Source organism: Charadrius vociferus, unplaced genomic scaffold, assembly GCF_000708025.1.
Source record: "Charadrius vociferus isolate BGI_N301 unplaced genomic scaffold, ASM70802v2 scaffold163, whole genome shotgun sequence".
NCBI classification, from domain to species: Eukaryota; Metazoa; Chordata; class Aves; order Charadriiformes; family Charadriidae; genus Charadrius; species Charadrius vociferus.
This window is the reverse complement of record NW_009648332.1, coordinates 877,270-901,053: the sequence shown is the minus strand read 5'-3', so window position 1 is coordinate 901,053 and position 23,784 is coordinate 877,270. Positions and strand designations below refer to the sequence as shown.

The following is a 23,784-nucleotide window of genomic DNA, read 5'->3' as shown; positions in this document are numbered from 1 at the left end:
TAGCAACGTCAGAAAGTTCATGTTAGTATTTGCTACCTGTCACTACTCCCAGTTAATGAACTTGGGAAAAAAGAAGAAAAAAAAAAAATCCTTGTTTTTCACATGTCCATCATTCACACTATACAGGGGAGGGCTCACTGTTGAAATATATGCAAATACATACAATTAAATGACAAGTAAATGTGCACACCAAGTTTCTTTTGACTTTCATTATGTGGGATGTGAATAGCAAACACTGCCGGAATTGTATACCTTGTCTGTATAAAGCAGTCACCGTACCGCGAGACCTGTGGATGGCTGGATGTGATCGGACACACTCAGACTTGCACAAACAACACCCAACGAGATTAATTCTGAGATGTGCTACTGCCGCACACTGTCCCTTCCAGTTCTTCAGTACTTGTACATGCTGGAGGGAGCTCTGATCGCTGGCACAGAACATATTTTATAGTTCTCGCAGCAGTAAAGGTAATTCTCAGAATTTCCATTTGGGGAATAGAATCCGATTTTGTGCACAGAAGCATTCAGTTATTACGATTTATGAAAATGTTTTTAGAAGGTGGATGCTGAATATTTTATTAATATAAACATCAAGTTCCTAAAACAGTTGTTTGCTGTTTTCAAAAGTTTCACCCTCCAGCAGAAGAAATGACACAGGAGTAGACACACATCAAAAATATGTTATCCGTATTACAAAGAAGTAACATTTTTTAATTTCCGGTCTGCCCCAAAATACTGAATGATCATACAACCAAACCATCTTTACTTTCTTTACTTCCCTTGAACATCTCCCTCAGATCACATTCTCATTTCCATCAAAGTTCCCCTATTCTTGCCTTTCCAAACTACAGCTTTTTTTATCATAAATGAATCATTTTTTTCCTTGTGGGTGTAGGCCTAGAGTAGTCATAAACCATTCTAAACCATATTGCCAAACAAACACTTGAAATCTTTTAACTGCTGTATCTCTTTTAGCCAATATAAAACAAATATAAAGATTTCTGATAAAAAAGCTACAGCAAACACAAGGCCTTAGTCAAGTTTAGCAGAATCACTGCAGTAATAGGTAGAGCTGCCCAGAAGCTGAGCAAGTTATTTATCTGATATCTAAGATGAGTAAAATTTGCAACACATACATATATGAGCAAAGATGAGACATTTTTTGTTTTAAAAAAAAAGTAAAAAAAATCCTCAGAAGTAAATGGCTAAATTACACATCCACAAAAAGAAACAGAATGACAAACTGAAAAGCTCACATGAAAGTTCAAATCTTGCTGCCTCAAATACTATTTGTTTTTTTCTTTGTTTTATTTTTTTTTATTTGACCAAATCATATTAAATCTGTTTTCAAACTCCATTTCATTATCTGCATAGGTTTAAAAATACAATCAAAACCAGCTACACAGAACAACAGGAATTACCACTAGAAAACAAGGTCTTGGCCTCCAAGTTCATCAGTACTTAAAACCATAAGCAATAGAACACTAATAAAAATCTAAGGATAAAAATTCCTACTAAAAATCTTTCAGTACTCCTATTCATAAGCACCAAATTCATATTGTCCCATTTCTCATGCTTACCAGTCCAAAGAACTGCCCTACAATCTGATGTAAAATTGTAAACACAAATACGAATTTATCCAACCATGCATTTATTCATAGCTTCTCCTTAATTTTGAGTTTTCCTCCTTCTTGTTTATATTGCCTTTACCAGATCACAATTAATGTCTCTACAGATTGCTACCGAGTTCTCTGTAACTTCACAAAACATCAGTAAGGTTCAACCTCCAGTAACAGAAAGCACATTTAAGCTTTGGTTAGTTCAAAACAAAGCAGAAACAAAGTCTTCAGAAGAAAATGTATTTATCAATGCAAGGAAAAAAAGTTATCTTTTGCTAAGAGTAATTTTTAAAATTGTGTTTCCATTTGTGAAACTATTGCAATATACATATAGAATAAAAACTAATGAACTGTAATACATAAGTTCGTTCTTACATTTTTAATATACTCAATAAGATATAGTTTTAATGTCAGAGAACCGAATCCAATGTTCTCATACCAGACTTCAACTGGGCTTAACAATTTTACTTTCACTGAGCGCACAGATAACAGAAGAAATCACAGATGCATAATAGGTGGTTGATGTAGGAGCTGATTAAAGTACAAAATACATACGAATAAAGAGAAATTAGTCACTACCTTTCTTTTTGGAGTCTTTCTTTGTGCTGGTTTTAACAGCCACTTGAAGTTCTGTCTCAGTTGACATCCTATATCCTTAGTCCTCTTCACACAGATCCAGGATCTCGGTCAGGCTCATTTAGAATGTCTCTCCAAGAGAATAATTTAGCCTTTCAGACACTATAACCCAAACAGTTCATCTCATTCACTCCTTTCGAGTGCTGTTAAAGAAGGAAACAAAAAGTAATGGTCACTGTCTCAGTTTAAAACATTAAAAAAAAAAAAAAGCCATTGCAAGCTTACTGAGGAAGAAACCTGTGAAGTTCTCCGTCTACAGTCAATTGCCCACAATTTTGGATGCTTAAACACAGTCATCGAGTCCTGCTTGAGATGTTTTGGCACATCTGAGATGTCTTCACAGGCTCTAGACACCACACAAGGTGTACAGAAGACCTGTACTTCTGGATCAACAGCTGGAGGACAAAGACTACGATGCGGGAAGTATGTCACCAAAAGCTAATAATTCTGCAAGGACGCAATTCTTAAATGCAACAATCCCAAAGTAAAAACATATTGCCAGATAGCAAGTTGAGATTTTTAGTCTTCAAATGCTCTTTCAATGTTTTTGTTCCCCTACTTGAACAAAGACAAATGAAAAATGTATTCATTACTCATACTGAGAACATCATAATTTGCCACTCCTCTTGCTTATGATAATGTTTCCAGTATAAAAGAATCTGCCTCCATGTAAACAAAGCTGCAATTCTTAACACCCACCTAGTAATTTTTCTTGCAAAGAACTCTGAAAATACACTTAATGAAATCTACAAAATACAAATGGAATAAGGGGCAAAAAGATAATATTCAGGGAACAAGTGACAGCTTTAGGTAACATGTAATTGTTGGGGAGACACACGAATGCACCGGCTGCCAACCCACAGCAGTAACTGCAGAAAGGTGCTGGAGCAGTCTGGGGGAGGCTGTGAGGCTGCAGGTAGGACTGGGGATGTGTGGGCTGTGGAGGCGAAGAATACACAAAGAATAAACGACCAAAGAATAAACCATTATAGCCGGTCCTTCTTGCTTTGAAGGATAAGCCACCTACTTCAGCCAGTCTGTTGAGGGCAGAGGACCATACCGTCCTGAGCCATTTGGCATGATGTTCCCTCACCAAATGCATCTTCTCATTGCTCTTTCTTACTGTGAAAAAGTTCTCATTATTAGCACAATTACAGTGAAGTCCATCTGGCCTGTCTGAACAGCTGCCCAGTTATTAAATAAGCATTTAATAAAGAAATTAACCCAGCATATCAGCTGGTTAGCTGGCCAGAGATTAACCGCAGTTACAGTTATTTACTAATGTCCTTTCTCTGTCATTTAAGAAAGTAGTACACTGCAAACATTGAAATAATTTCGACAGTTTAAAGCACTTTTCACAGTAAGAGCTGTGAAGCCTCTAGTACTTGTAAACCCAGGCTCTTTTAACATTTTAAAATGCTTCAGTAACATTACACTGCCATGCACAGTCTGAAGTGATTTAATATTGCTGAAGTGTGTCAGGGGCTTTTTTTAATAAGCTCTTCAAATCTGTGTGTGTACTATAGAATATTCAAAGATAGCTTTTCAAAATCTGCTGAACTGAGTTGGAAATACAATATACCCTGTTCCTCCTCTATGTAAGTGCCCCATAGCAAAAAGGAGGAAAAATAAAGCAACTTACAAATGAAAGTTGCAGTGCTTGCTAAATATACCTTCTCGGAATACCCGAATGAACTAAAAGCATTTTGATGAACATTCTTAGTTAAGAAAACAGTAGGAAAGGACAAAGCAAATGAAGGTTGGTCAAAGAGAGAAAAGGATTAAGGTAACAGCCCCCAAACTGACAATCCTTCAGGATCTGAAGCCCTCTTTGGCCAGGGCCGCGGACAGGGAGATGTAGCTGCCCCAAACATGGCCTCGGTGGGACACCACGTGCGGTGACGGCTGAGCCCTGGCGCCGAGGAAGGCATGCACTGTGCTGCGAGGGGACCACCTCACCCTACTGTCCACGGAGTCGCTCATCACTTACGCTTGAAATCCCCCCAGCAAACAGGGAGGAAAGCGCTGCGGAGAACAGATGTCCCTCGCAACCCCCACCTCCTCCCCCTCCCCCTGCACACAACCCAATTTAATAATATTTAGCTTTACAGCACAGTAGGGATGCATCGGTCTCTACAGCTCAACCACACTTACTTAAAGCATCTCTCAATCACAGCTGGATTGACAGTTTATTTTTCTAGAATTTGGATTTATTTTTACCTAAAGGTTAACTGCATAACTTTGCAAGAAGCACTAACCTGAACCACTTAACAAAAGAAAAATATTTATAACAGGTCCGTTTATAATAAAAACAAAACAAAGAAAAGGAAAAAAAAAACAACCCACCCCCAGGGTCAAGAGTTAAGCAAGTTTTAATGTCTTAGAAGACTGTTTAGGGCACAAAGCATCAAGAATGTCATCTCCTTTTCAACAGGAAAGCTGAAATAGTGGCATCTGAACAGCACTGAATATTTTAAAATAACAACATATGACTGCTATCTCATCTGAAACTCTCCAGAAAAGCTATATCCCCTTGAGACTATCCCACTGAGTAATATTTTTTAAAATAAATGCATGTCTATTTTTGGACAGGTTCACATATTGATTTACTTTAAAACCTAATCAGGTCATACTCTCTCAGGCTCATAGATCCTTGAATAAAGTAATAGGTATCTTTGTAAAGGAGCACATAAACATCTGTCAGACACAAGCTATAGTTCAAACTGAATTTGCTACAGAGACAATTCCTCCAAAAGTATAGGTCTTTATGTAAGCTACATTAGTAAACTTTCATATACTGTCCATATTTCAGCCGTTTATTACCCAGATGAGAATGGCAGTCAATCTGCTCTTCACCGCAACAGCTTTTATTGTCTCCTCCAATCTAGGTCACCGTTGTTAAATACTACGCTCTTTCAAATGTGGGAAGTACTGCAGCATGTGTTTTATCAATGAGATACTCTTTTCTTTGATCAGTTCTGCCACGTTTTCTCTCCCTGCTCTAAAGACAAAATTTTGTTAGCTACATTTTAAAAAATAATAAATCCATCATCTTACACATCCAGTCTTAACGATCTTCTTGTGTGCCTCATTACTGTTCCAGCTATTACAATGTTACGTGCATGCCTCAGCTTTTCCTAAAGAGGATTCAGAGCTCTTCGTTTTAACAAAATACTGACATTTTCTGTTCCCTTTATTAAGTAGCTACAGTAGGAACACAATCAGCGCATTCTGGAATTAACTGGCTTTTAATTCCAAGAGAAGTCTTAAGCCTGCATTCTGTACTACTCCTACGCCGGTGTAAAACCTAAAGCCTTAGTGAAGAAATATTTTTGTAAATTCACTTTGCAGTTAGGATTAGCACACGTTGGACCTTTTATGCGCAGGGAAATTCGTCACATGCTCCACCCGCCTCCCCCTCGCATTTGCAAAACAACAACTTCTGTCAAATCATTTGTCTTTTCAACCACGCTTGAGCGAGCTCATGAAGGGGTTATTAGGCGACTTCCCCTGGCCCGAGTTATGAAGGAGGTCAGACAAGACGATCATAATACTTCCCCTGTGGCTTTAAAATACATGAATTTATTAATTTTCTTCAGGGCATCAAAACTTAAGAAGTTCCCTCCTCTGAAGCCAGTTTCCATCTGCTTATGTAAAGGAAAAGCAGCCTTAGAAAGGATTTGTAACTAAGCCCCGGCATTCCCTAGGTATTTAAGTTCTCCGGAGCCCCAAAGTGGGATCTGACAAGAGGATGGTACCTCCCACACCCTGGTTTGACAAAACAAAAACCATGCTATCATCCTTAGCTCTTGCTTTTATACCTCTGAAGTTTTGCAATTCATTTCCTTTCCTCCAAAGCACCCAATATAAGCATCTGTAATAGAATGTTGATGCACATGATTTTGCAAGTGTTAAACAAAGCCCAAACATATTAAGAGGGCAAAACAGAAGTGACAAAATTATTTTAAAAGTGCTATGAACCTGCAAAACTGAAAACAGTTCCAGCGCGAAGGACTGCTATCCTTTGGGGGAAAAATGTTACTCATCAACTTCTCATCTGACCACAAAGCCTACCACGGAGAACTTCACTGGGGCCGTACACCAACAGACGGTGGAAAAACCCACGCTTGCCACCACTGCCCTTTATACCCTCCAGAGAGAGGAACCCTTTGGAGATGTTCACACTATTTTGTGTGAACTAAGCTCCTTTCCCTGATGGTCAGGTCTTGTGAACATCCTGCAGGAAGCTACGGGGTTTCAGAGTATTAATCTTTTACCGAAGGCACTGCACTAATGCCAAACTGAAACCCGAGGGACTGGTCCAAAACCCACTGAAATACTTCAGTTAATAAGGCCTGTAAGTAGGAACCAGAAAAGGAGGAAGACAGGGTAAAAGAGAGAGCTTAAGATAGTGACACAGGGGAGAAAATGAGGAGGCAAAGAAAAGCAAACAGGGGATTCTGTCTCTGTATATACTTCATTAAAGCAAATTCTAGAACAAAGTGTTTAGGAGTAAAATCTAAGCAACTCATGCATTAAAATTCTGGCTACCCTGCGAAAGAAAACAATCTCCATTAGACTGTTGCATGCGCCCAGTCTCTCTTCTCTAGTTTTGTCATTTGCCCACAGAACAACGTAATAAACTGTTCCTAGTGATCGTCAAACGAGTCTGTCACCGCATCGCATGTCAATCACTGCATTTTCCTGCAATTTCTTCTACAGGCTAGAGAAATACCAGTTACAATGAAAGGAAGCTTTAGCAGCGCACAAACAGAGATCCAACACAAAAATTCACCCCCCCAGCAGACATGCGGAAAGCAGAGTGCCCGGTTTAGCTCCTGGAGTCTCCCCCTGCAAACAGCAAACTCTCCTCTGGAACACGGCACCCGACTTCTCCTCCTCCTCCCTCCCTAAGTTACGCGGCTCGCAAAACTCACAGCCGCCTCCCGATTTCATACCTGGTTTTGTTTGCCCTAAAACGAGCAGGTACTCCCCTCCAGCTCCGACTTCTATACATTAAGATACAGGGAGGAGATTTATGTGCCTTCCTACAGTCTGTACTGTGTCTGTAGTGGGATACCAGAATGATACTTCGCAATTAACCCTTTTTAATTCTTCTAACATCAGAAAACTACTCAAACCATAACATTTAACTTCCGTTTGTATACAGTTCCTATTTGTTTAGTTGTATTTATAAAATACTTATCACCCCCCAACAAGAAGCTCTTTTTTTTAAAAAAAAAACCAAAAAAACAAAAAAACACCCCAACCCCAACATGTAACTAAGGCCATCTAACATTCTATTAAATTTATTGTGGTTTACAATATGCTTCATTATTCTCTCTCTAGGGCATCTTTCAGGCATGCTACCCAGTTCCTCAGATGGTGTAAATAGCACCACTGAAGCTGATTTACCACTAGAAGAGCATCTTGCCAAAAAATTGACCTATAAAATATCTCCAAAGTAAAATGTTTATTAGTATTCCAATAACAGCGGGAATAATTACCAAAATTCCTCCAGGAAATCTCTCCATGTAGTGGAGAATACTACACTCCACCTCACCAATTATTCACCAGAAGTGCTGTGAATTTTCTACTCTTAGAAAATGCTGACTGGATTAAAAATATGCTTTTCACAGGAATGAATTGATTTCATCAACATTTTAAATGGGAAATTACTAACATTTCATCTTAATATTACATTTTCTATTTTATATTATGGGGACAGCATTCTGGAAACAAAGGCAAAACAGAAGACATTGACCTTGCTTTAGCAGAATTTGTGAAATATTCAAAAGTATGCCATTTTGCATTCAGGAAAACTACGTGATGTCGCTTCATAATTTCTCTGAGGAAGGATATTCAAATACTTTTAAGAAAAACTGCTAAATGTGCGCCTGTCTCTGAAAACCAATAGAAAAGTATTTGTATTTTTTTCCTCTAATGCTTTCAAAATGAAATCTATCCTCTTAAAAGAATTTCTGTAATCACATTATAAACCCTTTTCCAAAAAAAAAAAAAAAAAAAAAAAACCAAAAAACCCCAAACCCAAACACTGCAAAAACCATCCAGCACTGGGAACCCAGGACTTGCTGCTCTCCCCTGTTCTGCTCTATTGCTGACCAGGGCTAGTGCTGCATAATTCCAGTGCTGCTGCGGTCCCTCCAGTTGGTCTCAAGTCTGATTTCCAGCAATCAGGTATCAGCTTCAACTCTGTGAAATAACATTTAACACCCCTTCCACAGGTTTTTTTTTAACACTTGCCTCTTCCTTGAGCTAGGTATGTACCTGGGAGCACCATCACGCAATGCGAGTAGCATTGCTTTCAGGAGTCTTGCAAAGCTAGAAGGGACAGCCCAAATCTACTGCCACAGAAAATTAAAGGCTGGAAATCAAAATGGAAATGACAATTATTAAAACCAGTCGTGGCAGCGCTTTAAGCTTTCACTTCCATAAGGAAAGCATGCAAGTCTGCCAGACAAGTGCATTTGCAGCCTTGAGTGAAACAAGTCAGCCCTGGAAAGGCTGGACCCACAGAGAATTCCCGGTGTCCTCCCGCCGGAGCCCGGGAAGACAGCAACACACAGGCTCATGTTTGCTTCTCCTCTGCCCGCGCAGCAGGGAATACAACTCCAGCCCAGGGAGCTGAAAAAGAGTGACAAAGCCGTTGTGTGCTGGGGGTATAAATACAACACACATTGTTCCTGTAAGCATATTTTTCTGCCCCGAGATGCAAAACTCCACTCAAAGTGCTGTTTGTAAGCTTTCGCAGGGCATTACATAAAAAGAAGAGCATTGCCACTGAACAAAACAGGCTCAGAAACTTCACATCACTCCTTCGATGCAGAGAGGCTGCGACGTTACCAGATAACATAGGGAGCCGTTCAGATTGGACTAGAGATTCCCTGTGCTCACAGTGAAACTGAATTACCTAAATGCTTTTCCTATATGAATTGCATTACGCCAAGGCTTTACTACACTGCTGACCCCGAAGCAGATAAGAAAAAGAATTTCTGATAACGCTGTGTAAGAACAAACAAGAAACAAAACTCGCAACTGCTACAAACACTGCCCAGGCACAGGCTGACTGCCATCGGAGTTCCACCGGCAGAAAACTGCCGTACCTCCATTAAAGTCAATAAAGCCACACCAGCACAAAATCAATAGCGTTACATTTGACTTATATCGGCGTAACTCCATTGATTTTAATGGAGTTGGAGTTACACCAATTTTATGCTGGTGTATCTGCATTAGTGTCACTGAAGTTATGCCGGCGTGACTGATGTAAACACCACCAGACCAACCAACCCCTATATGTCCAAAATTCAGTGTCATTAACCCTAAAGCAACAAGAAAATGCAAATCTGTACATTACCAAAGCAGGGTCTTTGGAATTTATTTTTGCAAAGCAGCAGAACAGCTCTTTTGCGATCCTCTCGACACCAAAGAAACAGAGTGAAGACTAAGAAGGGAAAAAGGACAAAGTACACAGTTGGGATCACAGTATTCTGTAATTAGAGCTGTTAAATGATTACTAAAGCGCAGCGGTGCAATCATCACACTGAAGGAAAGGGAGAAGTATGCAGTCAGGAGCATCACCAGGGAGAAGGTAAAAGCAATGTCAGAGACACCACGTTTTATATTTAAATGCAAATTCCTCACAATCAGAATCTGTGCCTTCTAATTGGAAGAAAAGGTTATGGAATTAAATGTCTCACATCCTGGACAGCTCAGCATGTTTTTAAGTGGCCCAGTAAGTTGAAGGCAACTTATTCATCTCCTGTCCTTTATAGAAATATCTTAATTCAGCTCTTTTTTTTTTTTTTTTTTTTTTTAATTTCAAGACGACTTTCTTAATATTGCCAGTGAGACTGAACCGGGCCTCACCCTCTCATTCATTTTAAATAAAATACAGCACAATACCTACACAATATCCAACTTAAGCAATACTTTGAAATCTGAAGTAAAGCTTGAAGCGATGCTTTATACTGGCCTTCTTAACGCACATGAATTTTGCACCAACTTTTTCAGGTCCCTTTGAGATTTGCTCAGTCACACGACTTAAGCCATACATCGTGCCCTTCAATTTTCTGAATGCTTCCTGACATTACAGCAAAACTTTCCTAATGTCAACAACAACAAAAACCCCCTATGCCAGGATCTTTATTCACTGCTATTTTTCAACATTCAGCCCTTGTTCCCTGACAGTTAAGTATTAGGAAAACTAATCAGAGGACTTCACCTCGCTGTAAACGGACTTTTGATTTATTACACCAAACACAACCACCAGACTTCTGCCGAAGTTCAGTGACTAGCAGAGCAAAGGGGAAAAAGCAAGAAGCTTTCTGGAACTCTTAAGTATGAGTTTACACATACAAGCAAAAATTATTTTTACTTTGTTATTCCACAATTGACAAATACCAATATATTAAATAGTCCAGCAAATAAGTTTTAGGTACAGAAATACTTCTAACAATTCCATTTAAATACTCCAGTCTTCAGACCAGCAATGTCACTCATGAAGGTAATTCCACACGACCGCCGAGACGAACAGCAGGCAGACTTCTGAACGATACCAAACAGAAGTATTCGAGAACGGCTGCCAGATTTTACTGGAGAAATTTCAAACCATAAATAATTTTATTTAATTCACTTATCTGTTCTCATCTCATTTGTGAACGCAGTGCCTTGTATCTGATTATGTTATACACTGCTCCACAAACGCCTCTGCTTTAGATCTGTGAGAGCGTTAACCACTTTAAAAGGGCAGAAGCACCTCCCGTAAGAACTCAGGCTCTACACATTTTCCATTCATGCCTAAGATTCAGCAGTGGCTCAAAAAGACAGTGCTCTTCCTACAGCTGGAAAATATATTATAGGGGGAAAAAAAACAACAGCCAAACACCCAACACTCTAACCCTTGAAACTGCGTGGCCTAGGTGGTGTTTTCTGTATCATAATTCCATACAGAGAAACATCCATACAGGGACACACAGCGGTCTCCACTCTGCTATAACCATGCAACTGGAGAGGTCTACATGACCACATCACGCACTTACAGAATCAAAGCCTAAGTGATCAGGTTTATGGACCCCGTAAAAAGAATTATCTAAAAGAAAAAGGAAAATCAAGCCACTGCCGGGCTAAAATGTCTGGAAAAAAAACAAAGATGCCTTTGATTATTCAGATGGGGAACTCTTAAGCAGATAAATGAGTATACAGACCTGCACGAGTGGTAACACATCACAAAGCCATGCTTATTTTCTAAACATTTTTAAAAATCACCCAAGTAGCATGCAGTGAGGAACCATTCACCTTTTACTGTCATGCTACAGTTTATTCTCTCTTGGAAGCAATTACAGGAGAAATGCCAAGTTACAGAAGGTATTTTTCCAGCAGCAGCATCTGGCTTCTTGGCAGACTCCTCAGGCAATTTTATTGGAAGCTTTAGAGATGCTATTGGGTCAGTCCTCGTTATATTGCTCATGAGCTGTCTGGCAGTCCCGTCTTCCTAGATGTCATAATCCTTCTGATTTACCTTGAAGGAATTAGCACACTTTTATCCATTTCAAAAACAGTTGACCTGCAAGGCATTCAGGGGCTATCTACAGAGACATAGTAAAAGTCACTGGTCTAAATCTCTGTACCTTCAAGCCAGCAGCATTTCGGCATCCCTTGCCTAATACAACACCAAGAAAACAAGTAAGCCATAAAAAACCTCTATGTGTATTTTACTGGTAAACTGAATGCATTCCTTATGATTAAAGGAAAAAACATAAGATGTATGAAAAATTAATCAGTAAAAAAACCAAAACAAAACAAAAAAAACCCAGCAAATCTGTGCTTTTATTTAATATGAACTGCTCCCATACAGTGAAGACAGTACCGTGCTGTATCCCGCAGTAAGGGACAGTGCACATGAAGTCAAGGAATGCTTCTGGCAGACAGCAAGCATAAATTGAAATACAAGGGGATCCGCTAAGTCAACGGAAGGAAAACAATTTCTGAGAATCTGCTTCTTGCAACTCCTCTGTTCAACGCAGTGCCTCTGAGGGCAGAAGGGCCACGTGGAAGCAGAGACAGCCTATGTCCTTCGCTCTCCCTACTGCCTGTCCCTTCCCCCTCTCCAACCCCAGCAGCTAAGATCTGTATTATTCTGCAGCTGTGATCACGATTAATCCTCATCCAGAAGGATGAAAGACAGGATGCTGGTTTTACCCCCCTTCTTTGCGTAGCACAACGAAAAGGCTTTATGTCAGTTTAGAGCAGTCCTCTAGAATTAATACAGTGAAAGGGGACAGAATGCTATAGAAAGTGCATTTATAACACATAACACAGGTGGGATCCTCCTTTTTTAAAAGACTTCTGTGCAATTACTTACAAGAAATATACTTTTTAATTAAAAAAAAAAAACGCATGCGTTCATTATGACTACTTTTTTTTCTGGAGGTGTTTTTTTGTGGGGTTTTTGTTTGTTTGTTTGATTGATTTTTTTTTACTTTCCCACGAAGATATGCCTGGATGTCGTCTTGTTCCATTTTTACTTTTTTCTTTGAAGAGTTTTCAGAGAAGTTAGAGTAAGAAACTCCCACAAAATCCTGTACCAGGTTATTTTCTAGGAGAAAAGGTCCTAATGCCCAAAGGTAAATATTACAGGTACAAGAAATGTACTCTATAATTTAATAAAGGGCTATGGCTGTTGGATTTTCAGTCACAGGAGTACACTGAGCAACATAAGAGAAGATTGACAGCACTAAGAAAGATGCACATATCCAGGTCAAACAAAAAGCCAAACGGAGCTCTGTCATCAGTAGAGTGCAACTAAATCCAACCAGACATAGAATTCAGACTTGGCTAATGCGAATTGACTAACATAATTCCGTTTTATGCCGGGCAAAACATATTCTGCTTACAGGCCAGTGGTTCTCGCAAGTTCTAAATTTAGGTATCATTAGGGACAGGTGAAGCGTTAAGTGAACTAATCTGAATTTTATCTGTATCAAAGATTTGTACTGTTCACAAATTAACTTCTCAGATTTAAACCATGTATTCACTCTCATTACTTCATACGTCTTTTGGATATCCCCATTCATTAATTAAAATTTCTGCAGAATCACAGTACACATCGGCAATGCAGCCTGGGTTTTAAAATGTCGTGCAATGGCACACACTGAAAAATCGATTATTTAAGGCTCCAGTACCTGAAGAGAAGTTGCTGGCACACTAGAAACCAAGCCATATTTTAGAGGAGATGCAGCACAGATCCCCTTGTTTACAAGCTTGTTTCTGCAAAGTACGAAGCGATCTCAGTGATCAGGTGAACATCTGAATACACGCTGAAGACTAAACTCCCAGTGATGCCCTAGATTTCACTGCCTACACAAATGAGATGAAAGTTGCACACACAGGCAAACAGAGGGTTTCCTGGATGCAGCAGAGATCTAAAATATTTTTATAAACTGTCTTTGATTATACAGTCTCAACAAGGCCTGTAAGCTGAGAGAGTAATGAGGAATAACCATCACATGAGTATACTGCAGTACAGCAAAGAAAATGAATTAAAAATGTTAGTAAAATGTTGATCTACCTTGTACACTGCTCTCCCAAAACACCTGCTACACTTAAAACAATGTACATCATATGCAGGGGTAATACAACCTAATCTGAAATAAAGACTCTGCTATAATGAAAAACTCAGTTGTTTAGCCAGCCAAGTTTAAAGCCAAAAGGTGAAGAGTACTTAATCCAATTAAAATGAGAGGGAATTTAGGAATGCAGAATTTAATTACTCCACTTGGAAGGTAGCCAGGACGGTTGGGTTAAGCACCCAGGCCCTTGTGAAAGGGCCACGGGAACTCAAAGGACTAGGAGGGGTCAGGCCCCGGGCTCTCTCTCTCCTTGGAGCAGGGCACCCTCGGCAGCCCCGTGCCCTCTAGAGAAGCCCCAGGGAAGATCGCCAGCTCCTGAATTACAGCGTTCCCGGCAGCTCCTCGGGAGCCCAGCATCAGGCGGGCTCGTGAAACCCAACAGACTCTCAGCGCAATATGGTGACGGCCAATTAAAGCCGTTTGGATAAATATGCGTTCAATTAAGTTATTGCCTATGTGTCACTTTAACATTTTGGTTTGTTTGGGGTTTTTTCAGTTCCACGGACTAAATAGCAGGCAGCAGTAATATTAGTTTTGGAAGACGTGATGTTTGTGTTACCCACTCAAGTTAATTAATAAAAATAGTGACAGAGTTACAAAAATCAGAGATGATTAAGAACTTGAAGACCATCCTACCCATTTCTCTGCCAAGGAGGAATTGTTCTTAACAGCACATTCTTCTGTTCTTCATCAAACTTTTAAAATGACGCCAGCAGTAAGAGTCACATCTCCTTCCTTCAGAGGTGTTCATACATTCTGACTGATTCGGAGGAAGATGTAAAGCTGAGAATACAGGTTCTGCCAACTTCATATCATTATTCTGAGTTAACTGCTAGGGGATTATCTTGAGCAATTACTCTCATCCCTTACTGCACACACATTCCAAATACCTGTAATCCTCACATAGCTCAACTCTATCAGCGTTAAACCAATCTATGCCCTTTAGGTAAGATCTAATAGTAAAATCACATACCACTGGTTTATAACCCAGACTATTACAGTCTCCATTATTCAATATTGCTTATTATTTTGTACTTACAAAGTCAGGGAGATGTGATTTTATTGCTTGCAAATCATTCTTACATTAGTCTTACGCTGTTATAATTTCGCTCTGCTTTTCCAGATAAGCTTTTTGCTTTCTGCATATTTAAATAGTAACTCTAATTATCCCTACTTGATTGCCCTCCTCTTGCAAAGCCTTTCCACAGTATCATCTGCAGTGAATTCTTCATCCTGCTTAGATTTTAAAAAACCCAAGATATATCACATTCTTTAATTTTAATAACAGCATAGAGGTGTTTCTTTTTTGAAAAGCATGCATACTGGGTTCCCTCTTCAGTTATCTTTTTTCCAGAAACACAGTGAGAAGGGCAGATTACTGATTATTGCACTGGTAATAGTAATAGTACAGAACAGTGCCTAGCAATAAAGTCAATTTAAAAAAAGAAAAAACAAACAAACAAACAAACAAAAAAAGACTATTGACATGGTACCAGATCAGCAAAGAAAAGTTTTGTTTGTCGTGAAAAACATTGCTTCCTCTGCAAACTATGCTTGTAAGAGTTTTCTGGATTTATTTCCAACCACAGTTGCAGAAAACACTCTATGCTTCTAGGTCATAGGTACACAGAAGCTACACATGGCTGCGTAGTAGCTACAATTCATTCTATTTAATGCATAACTCAGGTAATCCATTCAAAGAAATGCATGTCACTGTAGCCCAAAACATGACAGTAAGATGCAAATCAAACCTGATGTTTCTTACAAGAAACATGGTTAGTCTTTTAATAAATACCATTTATTAGTCTTTTTGGTCATTTTTGTAAAGATTTTGCCATTTTGGTTACTGACAAGGTATTTTGAGTTTAACAACCACATGTTGTTGAAGTTGCCTGACATTTCCTATTATGGATTCACATTTTAGCTGCTTAGAACTTTACCAAACCAAAGTACATCTGCTGGAGCTGACGTCTTGCATGTGGCATTGCAAAAGCAATGATAAATACAGTTCAACCTCCAAGACCTTGTCCTGTCCTGCTGCCCTGAGGCATCAGACCATCCATTCCTCCTCCTACATTGCTTAGTGAGCAACAAAGTCTCCTACAGACAATGAAATCCCGATTTTGATCCTCCAGCAGAGATCCGTTCTTTTGCGCTAAGACTTTATGTGGAAAGAAAAGTTAGTATGTGACTGCATACACAACTTTGCATTCAGTTATCTTCCATCTGGACAATGTTAAATTTAGCGTTTCTTTACTGATGTGCTTGGCTCTGTAATAGTAATTTACATTTTTTATGTATGTGTGTATTAACATAGAGGAAAAAGAGGCAACACAGGTGTACTACAACCATATTGCAGTGTCCTGGGCATTCACCTTGCAAGATGCATTCTTTCAGTTCCTGCTCCTGCAAAAGTTATTTTAGCAATATGTGATAAGAGTCTGGCAGGAGTGATTACCTCTCAAAGAAGACTTTGGCAGGGAAAGATAGGAAAGACAAACAGGAGGACCAGTTGTAACTGTGACTTTCAGGTCTGTGTCAAAGCAATATCAAAAAGTGACACCTCTGAGCCAAAGACTTTCCTTAGGAAACATGACATTGAACCAAGAAAAAAGCTTCTCTCTCATCTCCTCGGTTCCTGTCCACAAACTATACACCACTGATGACTCATCATATATTATTCACCACTACCTCGCATGTACGACAAAGTACCACGGTCACCCCTGAAGCAGAGGGTGCAGGTACAGCACCCACGAGAAAGCAGGGTGGCAGGGTTAGTGCTTCTACAAGCTCTGGCCAGTCAATCAGCTGGGGCTGACCTGACCCAACTCATCAACTGGGTATAAAATTCTGCTGCTGTGCACACCCAGCACCAGGGTGCCCCGAGAAGCAGCCTGGCTGAAGAAGGCAACACTGTTTGCCAGTTTAGTTTCCCATGAGTTTAGCTCCAAATCTTGTAACTGGGCAACACTGTTTGCCAGTTTAGTTTCCTGTGAGGAGTTTAGCTCCAAATGTTGTAACTTCCCAAGATGATAGAGGGGTCACGAGGGCAAGTTCAGAACACCTGCAATACAGCCTCTGGTTCAGATAGATGAGAAAGGATATCTGTCTATGTTCTGGATGAGATTTTATTTTCCTTTTTATTTTCTCCAGATTGATGACTTTGAAAGCAACATATGCCTCGAGACCCATAGTAGAGATGTCCCATTGTGATTTATGCTTTACTCTGCTATAATGCTACAGTGCTGATAAGAGCAGAAGGAAGCTATCGATTCTGCCGTCCGGGTCCACCCTCAGGGATTGAACCCGTGCTGGAGTCAGCACCAGGAGGCCGGGATGACTTGTCATCAGAGCGGAACGGCTCAGAAACAACGCCAGGAGAATAACTGAGACAGATCCACAGTGACCTTCCCAGAAGTCTTAAAGTTGGTCATGATTTAAGAGAAAGCTATATTGGTAATTAATGTATTAACAGGTTGAACATCTTCTCAAAGCGAGTACTTCATATTAATAAAAGCCTTTAATTTTTATTTTTTCTTCAGCAAGACTCAGCGTTACTATCAGGACTGGAGTGTAACTGAAGAACAATTGATGTCACCAGTTCATATGCAAAGGTGAGGATGCCTTTGCCTTTTAGCAGCAAAGTAGCCTTCTGCTAGCTAGTCTATTCGAGACCAAAACACTCAAAATATTATTGGAAGAATAATTCTGCTTGAAGCTCAGTAACTCCCAGATTTTTATATGTGCAGTAATTTGATTCTATTTTTATCCATTAAAGAACATTTGGATTAACAGATTGAAAAAGTTCATTCATGGCTTTATATCTATATGACTGTTACAAACCCTCCCCCCTGCTGCCCATATAACTAACTAAATCAAGGCAGAAATTACATTTACATGTTCTTGAAAATATTTAAAAATCATCATTAACATGTGTGATTTCACCTTATTTTACTTATGAGTCCAAAGTTGTACCCTGAACGTAATTTCTATAGAAATTGAGTGCCAAATATTACCAAGTTCCAACTTTACTGTCTATTTAAAATATCCTGAGAGCATTCAGGCAAATTAAATTTAAAACTAAAACTTAAAGCAAAGCCTTAGCATGCCACCATAATATTTCAGGCAACAATTTCAAGACAGGAAAGGCAGAAAGCAGACTGTGCATATACAATAGTTCAAAATAGATTCCTCATGTCAAATGGCATAATTTTTTCCTTTTTTTCTATTAAAGAGTTATTTTAAGTCTTCCACTGAATATATTTACATGCATAATGACACTTTTTCAGTGGTTCTATCTGAATTACTATATATGCTTTTAACACTGCATACGCTAATAGCGTACACGCACATACAAATCCACAAATAAACGTATGCACTCATGCACACCATATTCATGCAAAAAAGAATTAATGGAAGTTTTTGACTGGATGCTACCTCCTGTAAACACGTTAAATGTGAATAGTGCTTATGGCTGGGTTCATTAACTAAAAATGTTGCTGTCGTCTGCACAATTCATGTTTCTCACATAAGAATGGATGACGTGATACGCTATTTTACAGACTCAGTTCTTTCCAATTTACCATCAGGGTCTCTCTCCACTAGGAAGTTCAGTGGTCGCTTACAATCCTCATAGAATAACTTGAGCTGAGACCTCACTCGGCACCAGGAGATAAAACTGCAGGCAGTCTTCTCCAAGAAAAAAAAAAAGAGGGAAGAAAAAATCCAACACCCACAAAAAAACCAAACCAAACCAAACAAGTGAACAAGAACAAATGGAGGGGTGTATGTGGAAACAGAAAGGTTTTGAATGAGCTCCAAACACATATTCTGACACATTGTCATGGAAAAATGGTGTCCCAAAAGCCACAGTCCACTGACTTGACAAATATCCCATCCTCCAAGAGAAGAGTCATTATACTTAAGAATAGCAGCTAATGTCATTGTAGATAACTCTTCTCACAACTTCAGCTGTTCATCACTTTTTTCTTCTTCAGTCCTTTTCCTAAAATCCCTAGCACTAGAGCATCTGCAGTCTGAGATCTGCTCACATCCAGTCTGAAAGCTACTCTGAACTCCCACGCCAAGCATGGAATTTCACTTTATCAATGAAGTTTGGACCTCATGTCCCCATTACAGGTTGATGCAGCACTTGATAAACGGATACAATTAAGAGATTAACTTTAAAACCACATTATTCTCCAAACTATAACACCAGCATCGGTACGGCCATCATTCCCTAAAACATTCCAGGACTTCACTCTACCGTAGCTGTACCAGCTGCTTCTTCTTCAAATATCTATGACACCCAACTACTTCAAATACCATAAATAATAATTTATTGCTATTAAAATGTATTATACTTACAGATACTTACATTATTTATATCTTTAAAATTTCTGAGCAGGTTCATCACTTGTTGCGTTTCCCTTTCACAGATGCAGCACTGTGATGTATCTAATTTTCCACAGGGCTTCACCACCTCCCTGCCAACAGGGCTCCCTATCCCTCGGCGCACAAACTGTTTTGGTTTCAAAGATATGTTCTATACAGGTTAAGTTTTTAGTAGCAACTTAAGGCCTTTAAATTCTTTTCTGTAACCTCTGTGTTAGTTTATCAGTGTAGTCATTAAGCCTGGGCACTTTGAGGCTGATGGGTATATCTAAGCTATCCCACTTCGAGCTAATTGCGTTCAATTTAACATTCTCCAAGCACTGGCAGTCCTCACTCAAGCCAAGTGTGAAAGTTTTTAAATTAGCTTTCACAGTTTGATTCACAGACAGCAAATGCAAAATGGCACAGGATTAATTTTTCCCCCAACAACACAGTGCAACAAAATAGCCCAAAGGCTATTTTAGTTCATTTGCTTTAACTATTAGGGAAGATTCACAGCACAGAGAGAGCTCCAACAGAGACAAAAGCTCCAGAGGACTTTCAAAGCTTAATATTGCCCCTATTAATTAAAGTACCATACGTTTGTACAGCCTTTCCACTTTGTCACTAGATGTTAAAATGGAAATCTAGACCATTTAAGACAAGCCACACTGATTATCGCTTAAAAGATGAACATATCAATACATTTTTCTCATTTTTATTACAGATGACGTTTTTAATATTTAATAAACCCTGGTATTGGACTGTAAAATGGTCTATATAGAAATCCACATTTTCCTTGAAAAAGTACCAATGTGGACTTCACAAGCAATCTGACAACGTCTCTTTTGATCGGTCTGCCTGTATTTGCCAAAATACAAGTTTAAAAGGAAGCTAGAATATTGAATCACCTACTGCAAAAACGATTCATTAACTCCTACCAAACAATGGCAGAGTAGGATGGAACTTTTAATTTCCCCAGCAATTACCAGTAGGCACATACACCGAGTTTCATGGTCAACTTTTTGAACACGCAAAGTCTCTTCACAAAACTTCCAAGTACACAACTTTCCCTTTGAGCAAGTACAGCGGGTGTGTATGAGCTGCCCCATCAACAAATAGAAAGTTGAACACATACAAAACCTGATGAGATACTCTACACTCAGTCTACAGAAGAAAATTATTTCTCCAATTTAAGAAGCAAACTGAAACATCCACTAAGAACTTAGCTCAACTGTGTCAAAGTACGTATCAGAGTATTAGACAAATCCTAAATCCCCATTCTTGCAATGTGTTTCATGCAAACCAGACTGCATGACGGCAGCCTTAAGTATCAGAAGAAATAAGATACAGTGAGATCAAAGTCAGCTAACTTCAATAGGAATCTTTCCATTATCTTCAGAAGCTTTTACATAAGGACCACAACTCACAATCACTCTTTAATTCAAACAATTTCCAGTACTCTAATAACTAATAATTCCGATCTAATCTAATAATCTAATAACGATATTAATAGTGGTATCTCACATCACAGATGGGAACTATCTTCAGGTATAAACAACATTTGTATTTATAGCTAACTATTAAAAAGAAGTCTATAATATTTTTTTTGCATACACAGATGGACTTTACGGTCAAACTGCAGATTCCAGATTTGATATAGCCCAGCAAATGCAGGTCATAAAACTATAAAGTCAAAGGCCAATCTGTAAATGTCAAAATGTTAAGTCACTGAGGTGAATATAATTTAGGCATTTCTTGATAGGGTTCAGAATACTTATCTCAAATAGCAACCTAGTTTTACATGTATTTTCTATTGTATGCTTGCACTGCAGTGATCATAAATATCACCTTATTTTGTAAATAAGAAGCCTCTTTCACATTAGATTTGCAAGCAAATTACATCAGAAAATCTGTATTTGTTAAAATTTGAAAACAGAAACCACATTGTCTCTTTAGTGAAACTTATTTGCAGGATTTTAAAAAAAAAATATCTCGCAACTCTTCCTTCAAGCCAATTTCAGCATTATTCAAAACTCCAGACAAGTCAATGCGACCCAACACAAACGCATCACTGTCTGTCAGCGGGCAGTTGGAGGCAAGAGGATAACCTTCACACACAGCATCGCTACGAGACCACACAGAAGATCCACAAACTTGCTTAGTTTCAGTGATCTTAAAATTTCATGAGGGCATTTAAGCTCTCCAGTTGCAGTAAGGATCGTCTAGACATACACCTAGGTAACAGGAATGCAGCTCGTGTGCATATACCTGAGTCAGACCTGAACTAGCCAAGATAAGGCTGCGCCGGTGAGCTGCGACAGCGGTGCCCAGGCTGGCACAGCCTCCCGGAAGCCTGAGCACAGCTGGCACATCAGCAGTATTCCTGTTGCCCAGATTGAAGTTAACTTCGGTACAGCTACAAAGGCCAGAACTGCAGCTCTACACGGTAATAATGAGTAATTTGGATATGTCTTTACATTCATTTTATGACATCTTTTCTGATGCTTATGTAGAATCTAGAATACTTAGATGAAATTTCATTGATTTAAACCTATCGGAAAATCTAAGTTAACACACACAAAATACAAAACTGAGAAAAGAGATTATTTTTCAAAACCCCTACTTTGTTAATGCTTTTAGACCACCAGATTTTGTGTGCAACTGCAGACAATATAAATCCCTAAGACAAACAATCATGAAGCTTTACACCCTTAAGTGTAATCCAGCCCACTACATACACAACTTCTTCAGTGTTAAGTACAACTCAAATATTCCCTGAATTAACTTCCAAAACTTGTAAAGCTTTATCAGCTCAGATGGTAAATAACTTCAGGTTATTTGATTGCTAAACTTGTCAGAAACTGCAAAAGAGATACAATCAATTGTAATTGGAAGTAATGAACACACTTTTCTGGTCACTTCATGTCAGGTGCTAACAGACATCAGAATCACTAAACAACACATTCACATGAGACATCATATGTTTGTGAATATTTATGCTTAAGAAACTTTGAATTCTATCCAAATGTAAATGCCACAGTATAACTGATCAGTCACGATCATGAAAGTCTTCCAGAGTATTCTCATTTCTAAAACAAACTAGGATTGTGAAAAATTCAGGTTTTGGTGAAAGTGAATCATCAATGGATTATTGGTAATTCCAGAGTGAAGACAAAGCATTCAATGGGAATGGAAAATGGCCTCAGTATAAACAAGCCCAGGTAGGATGAATGTAAACAGTAAATTGCAAATAGTAAGCAGTACATGTTTAGGCTATTGAGTTGTTAAGTGATGTACAGAACACAATTTGACATGTTTTAGAAACCAGGGTTCTGATATTCAAAGCAGAGCATATAGATGACAGAAGCAGCGTGGCTAAACTTCTTGTGGTCATTTGAAAGTCTCACCTAGTGCATTTTAACTTTTGAAAATCCATACGTATTTTAATTTTGGGAAACTAATTGTTGCTGATCTCTACTGAACACATGAACATACGTATGTGCTGATGAAAGATACTCCCCCTAAAAATATTGATTACACCTGAAAAGCGACACGTGCTCTAGACAAGCACGAAACACAGGCATTCTTCCCCTTCTATGGATACCGATAAAGCACACAGCTGCAAGCACCTGCAAAGGACAGCACAGATATTGGCGTTAGTTGGAGGAAAAGAACACGCAGTTTCAGCACGATCTTAAGTTATTCTTAGTGGATGAAAACGATTCCTAATATTAAGGACTGAAGACCAAAGCAACTTGTTTGCATTTGAAAGCCATTACAAAGTACACTAAAGACAGCAGGCACAAAATACTGTACATTTGTATATATGTTTCATCTGTTTCAGTATAATAAGCTGGTGAAGAAAAAAATACTGATTTTATATTTGGATCCCTAAGTTCTTCAGATGCACCTTGATTTTTTTCTTTTCTCTGTGCACAGTAAGATAGGGACCGGGAGGGACCTTGTTCGTGACGTGCACCTCTGGTGAAAAAATGTAATATATATGAACAAATGCATTCAGATCTAACTTCAGTCAGCAACTCCACCTCAAAATTAGTTCTCAGCAAAATGGCTCCTAGAATTTGTCTTTCCCACTGTCTACCAACTGAACATACATTATAATCTACAGACAAAAGACTGATTTTGAGTTGCACGCCCACTGTCCCAAGGGTACCAGGGAAAATTCTAGGACTATCAAGTGTGTTTCTTTAACAGGGAAGAGGGAGCACTGCTGAAGATGAGGAAAGTAAGATACGAGAAGGTGCTGCAGGTTTGGTGTCCTCAAAGTGCCTGAAATTCACGGTTGGCAGACAATTGTAACTTCTTACCAACACAAAACATTCTTACCTAAAAGTTTATAGTGCTAAGGATAGCTCTAACATTTCCTTTTAAAAGCATTTCAGCTGTTTCAAAATAACAGGACATTGGTAATTCTAATGTTTTTTTTCCTGTTGAACTCCTGTTCTGAAAAGTGCAGCTCATATCCTTTCTGAAGCTTCTTCCCC

General features: G+C 39.0%; 1 protein-coding gene across 2 annotated transcripts in view; it reads right to left on the bottom strand.

Annotated features, from left to right (window-relative positions):
* DAB1 (Dab, reelin signal transducer, homolog 1 (Drosophila)) overlaps positions 1-2,402 on the bottom strand; it is a 114,371-nt gene extending 111,969 nt beyond the window's left edge. Inside the window, exon 1 of one of the 2 annotated variants that reach the window (XM_009884589.1) lies at positions 2,199-2,402. In XM_009884589.1, coding sequence (XP_009882891.1) covers positions 2,199-2,265 — 67 coding nt within the window. In that variant the 5' untranslated portion in view covers positions 2,266-2,402. The remainder of the gene's footprint in view (positions 1-2,198) is intronic. The other variant, XM_009884588.1, reaches the window with a different exon arrangement.
* Between the last annotated feature and the right edge of the window lie 21,382 nt (positions 2,403-23,784).